General features: G+C 42.4%; 1 protein-coding gene across 1 annotated transcript; it reads left to right on the forward strand.

Moving 5' to 3' along the window:
* Positions 1-3,368: 3,368 nt before the first annotated feature.
* LOC118752361 lies at positions 3,369-4,316 on the forward strand. The gene has a single exon (XM_036487232.1). The coding sequence runs from the start codon at positions 3,369-3,371 to the stop codon at positions 4,314-4,316; it is 948 nt and encodes a 315-aa protein (XP_036343125.1).
* Positions 4,317-4,587: the final 271 nt, after the last annotated feature.

The following is a 4,587-nucleotide window of genomic DNA, read 5'->3' on the forward strand; positions in this document are numbered from 1 at the left end:
GACTCCACCTGACTGGACAGGCCTTCTTCTTTAGCTATCACGTCTTTTTTTTTGTTTATGCCCTTTTGAGTTCTTTTTCCCACTGCAAGCGGCGAGCTAGCCTGGGCCCGCAACCATGCCTGGAAACCGCCTCGCCTTAACCAACAGTCATCCCACATAACAAATTAACAAGGAAAGATCACCGTAGGTATATCAATTGCTTCATTTGAAAGATTTTCAAGAGATCACACGACTCATTTCGCCGATCTCACAGGTGGAAATAAGAACATCGGTAAGGCTCATGACACCGAAAAAGATTCGTATTCTATATGGTATCACAGTACGATTGAGAGAATACAAAGGTTGCGCCGATTTCTCTCTCGCAATTGCACCAGTGTGATGTCACATAAAAGTTATTCTCAAAAATCCTCTCTGATCGGCGCAATCTTGTATTCTATCATTCTTGGTATCACAGCGTTACTATTATTGGCCTATGTGTGAGGAGGATACTGCGCTTTAGTGGCTTCACCTTAAACCAAAAATTGTGACTTTGCAGTCAATTTTTGCTTTTAAACGCTCTTTTGCATTGGCCAACGCAAAAGTTCTTAATAGGCGCCGCGAAGTAAGCGGGCATTGGCTAATATTTAATAAGCTGAAAATGCAGATGCACTTTTGATTTTGCTTATTCAAATTTGAAATCATTTTAACAGGTGGTGGTTTGACACTTTACCAGATTTTACCAGCAAAAATTCTTCGGGTAAAATCTTGCAACTTCTGACAAAGAGAGGATCGATTTTAATAATAATAATAATAGATTGGCGTTAACACATATGTTAGTGTTCGGCCGAGCTTCTCCCCCCGACTTGTGGCGTGCGCCTTGATGTTGTCACACAAAGCGGAGGGACCTACAGTTTTACGCCGACTCCGAACGGCAATTGTATTTTAATGAGAAGCTGTTTTTCATGGCAGAAATACGCTCGGAGGTTTGCCATTGCCTGCCGAGGGACGACCGCTGTTAAGAAAAAACCTTTTAACCTTAATTTTTGGGATGTTTCTTTGACCAGGGTTTGAACCCAGGTTCTGATGAGTGAAAGCGGGCACTGCTTACCACTACACCACAACGGCCGACACACACAGGATCGACTTTACTCTCTCATTTTTCCCCTACTTCGCCAGAGAACCGAGTACGGGAACGCTTTCTGGTAAAATCCTGTAAATTCTTGCAACTTCTTGCGAGCAGCATAGCAGCAGGGTTTTTATGCGTAATTATATACATACATATGTATGCACTAGGGATGTTACGAATGTGGAATTTTAGACATCCGCGGATGCGAAAGCGGATGCGGATGTTTAAAAGCTAACATCCGCGGATGCGAATGCGAATGCGGATGTCAAGTATTTTTAAGAAATAATTTAGGTGAGTAAATTAGGTGATTTACTTAGATAAATAAAAAATGGAAATGTTACTAATTTTGAATAATGTTTTTTTTCAGTACTTCAATTTAAAAATTGGAACATTGTATTTAATAAAAACTTTTAAACGGTCGTAAATCAAACCTGCACCACTAAATAACTACTAGCTCGAGGCGGGAAACTTGAAAAACTTTTAACTTTACAAAATTGTAAATTGTTTTCGATTGACTCTGCACCAGTGGACCAATTTTAGTTATACTTATTTTTTTCTTTATTGCGGTGCAATAATTCCTTTTTGAGAATTGCATCGGGGCTGCAAATGTCGGATGTATCCTCCTGACTTTCATCTTCACAACCCAGCATCATAGCAAGATCGTTGTTTAAACCCCGTTCTTTTCCAAAGAATTCTTCATTCTCATTCTTTTGGTTGTTTCTGAATTTGCCTGTCAGAATATCCTGGCAGTTTGTTTATTACCCGGAAAGGACTTTTATTTCGGAATAAAAAATATTTGGCCAAGTTTAACTCGTAAAAAGAATAACTGTTATTTTGGGTCTCTTCAATATTCGCATTCGCAAAAGATTTTTTTCTTTATTGCGGTGCAATAATTCCTTTTTGAGAATTGCATCGGGGCTGCAAATGTCGGATGTATCCTCCTGACTTTCATCTTCACAACCCAGCATCATAGCAAGATCGTTGTTTAAACCCCGTTCTTTTCCAAAGAATTCTTCATTCTCATTCTTTTGGTTGTTTCTGAATTTGCCTGTCAGAATATCCTGGCAGTTTGTTTATTACCCGGAAAGGACTTTTATTTCGGAATAAAAAATATTTGGCCAAGTTTAACTCGTAAAAAGAATAACTGTTATTTTGGGTCTCTTCAATATTCGCTTTCGCAAAAGATCCGCACTGATTATTGCGAATGCGAATGTTAAAATTAATGCGGAAGCTCCGCGGATGCGAATGCGAATGCGAATATTCGCAACAACCCTGGTATGCACATAAATATTCATATACAAATGTAAGTTCTAACAGCAATGTTAATTGGTCCGTGTACATACATATGCAATTGCCTACATTATTTATCCAGACACAGTGAAGTGTCATCCATAGAGTGAAGACGTGTTTTTTTCAAGTGCTCCTGTGGAAAGTGTAAAAAATTATAACCAAGTGACAAAAATAGTGTTGAAAGGTGCCGATAGCCTTAAATTGCGTCACCATAGATCGAGGGCGCCAAGGCATCGCCTCCTAAGCATATACAGTGTCTGAACTTAAAATAAAAAATTAAAAATCAAAAACTCATAAAACTCGCTTAACTACTTGCCTACTGCTTCGAAAGCGAAGAAGGGAGAGCTGGTAAGCAATCGGCGCGATACACTTAGAGTACACAAGTACCCAGCAAAGGGTCACCGACCTTGCCAATAACCTTCTCGCTCTACTGCTGGTAGCAACAGTGCTTAAAATTACAAATACCAAACCAAGCACTGAATACCTTCGGCCTGGCGAGTATGAAGAGAAAGCGAAATAATGTCAAAAAGCGATAATGCAAACGATGCTCTCGACGCTTTCGCAAGCCGAGCGAGAATTGCGCGACCACCAGTGAGAAAACAATTACTCACACCCGATCAACCAATTGCGAGCGCACAACAACTGGAGGTAAAATCTCCGAGCTTCAGAGATGCGTGCGAAAGACATCAAAGCGAAAGTGATGGAGCAGATGAGATAAAAGAAGAGCGAGAGTTAATCATTGTGTTAGGCGAGAGCATAAGAGAGCTCATCAATATGATGGAAGGGCAGCGGCACATTAACATGACGATGAGAGAGCTAGTGAGCTCAATAGCCAAGCAGCACCAGAAAATACTGGCTGAATGTAAGGTAGTGCCACCGCCCACTGCATGCGACTCTAAAGCAACACAAACGGAGAGCAATACCAAGGAGAAGAAAAAAAAGAGCTAATGCTGGTAACAAAGAGCTGCACGCAATGAAGACTGGCTATCCAACAATGCAGCACTCCCACGTCGCTACGCAGAACGAGCCAATAGGCGCGCAGCCTATGCCATTGCAACGCGAAGGGAAAATCGGCGCAAACCAACCAGGCGTCAGTGGAGGCGATCACATAGGATCGAAAAACAGCCAATCAACGGAGCGGTGGATTAAGGTATCGGGACGTAAGGTTAGAGGTAAACCAATGAAGCCCGATGCTGTGATCTTGAAGAAAAACGGCGATATGACATACGCAGAGATGTTGAGGAAAATCAAATCACAGCCTGAACTAACTGAACTCAGCCTGAATGTTAAAAACATACGGAAAACGGCAAGCGATGAGCTTTTGTTCGAACTCAAGAAGCCGGCCAATCATTTAACCCAAAAGTTTAAGGCAGCGGTTGAAACTATACTGGGCGACAATGCGCAGGTCCGATCCCTCACCCAAGAATCACTAATTGAAATTAAAGATTTGGATGAGGTAACATCCAAGGAGGAGGTGCTGAAAGCGGTAAACGATAGCCTTATCGACGCCCATATTGGCCTGACGGCAATTCGGTCCATGCGAGCTGCATATGGGAACACGCAAACCTGCACCATGAGTCTGCCAACAGCAACTGCTTATAAGCTGCTGGAAAAATCAAAAGTCCGCATCGGATGGGTTGTTTGCCGCATAAGGGAAAAAGAAGATTTGGTGAGATGCTACAAATGCCATGAATATGGACATGTAGCTAAGAAGTGTAAGAACGAAGAGGACCGCACTTCTCTTTGTTTCAGGTGCGGAGGAAAAGACCATAAAGCAAGAGTCTGTTCAAATAGCCCGTCATGCGCCCTCTGTGCCAAACAAGGCGAAAGCAACCCAAACCATGTAACAGGCAGTCGCTTTTGTGTGGCCTTCCAACGGGCGAGAGCAAAACAAGGAGCTACTAAACAACGGCGATCATGAGGTGTCTACAGCTCAACCTCAACCATTGCCAAGCGGCCCAAGAGCTGCTTACACAAACAGTTTTCGAGCAAAATATTGACCTCGCCTTATTAAGTGAACCTTATGAAAATGAAGAACACCTAGCGTGGATAAATAATATAACAGGAAAGTGCGCGATCTGGAGCTGCAACACCACCCCGCAGCACCTTGTAGTAACTTCATCCACAAGCGGGTTCGTAAGCACCAGAATAAACGATTTATACGTCTATAGCTGCTACATACCACCGAGCAC

Source organism: Rhagoletis pomonella, unplaced genomic scaffold (assembly GCF_013731165.1).
Source record: "Rhagoletis pomonella isolate Grant_MI unplaced genomic scaffold, Rhpom_1.0 Rhpom_scaffold_01429, whole genome shotgun sequence".
NCBI lineage: Eukaryota > Metazoa > Arthropoda > Insecta > Diptera > Tephritidae > Rhagoletis > Rhagoletis pomonella.

Bases quoted from the DNA above. Each gene is read 5' to 3' on its own strand.
- LOC118752361 (XM_036487232.1), top strand. From the start codon at position 3,369: ATGAAGACTGGCTATCCAACAATGCAGCACTCCCACGTCGCTACGCAG.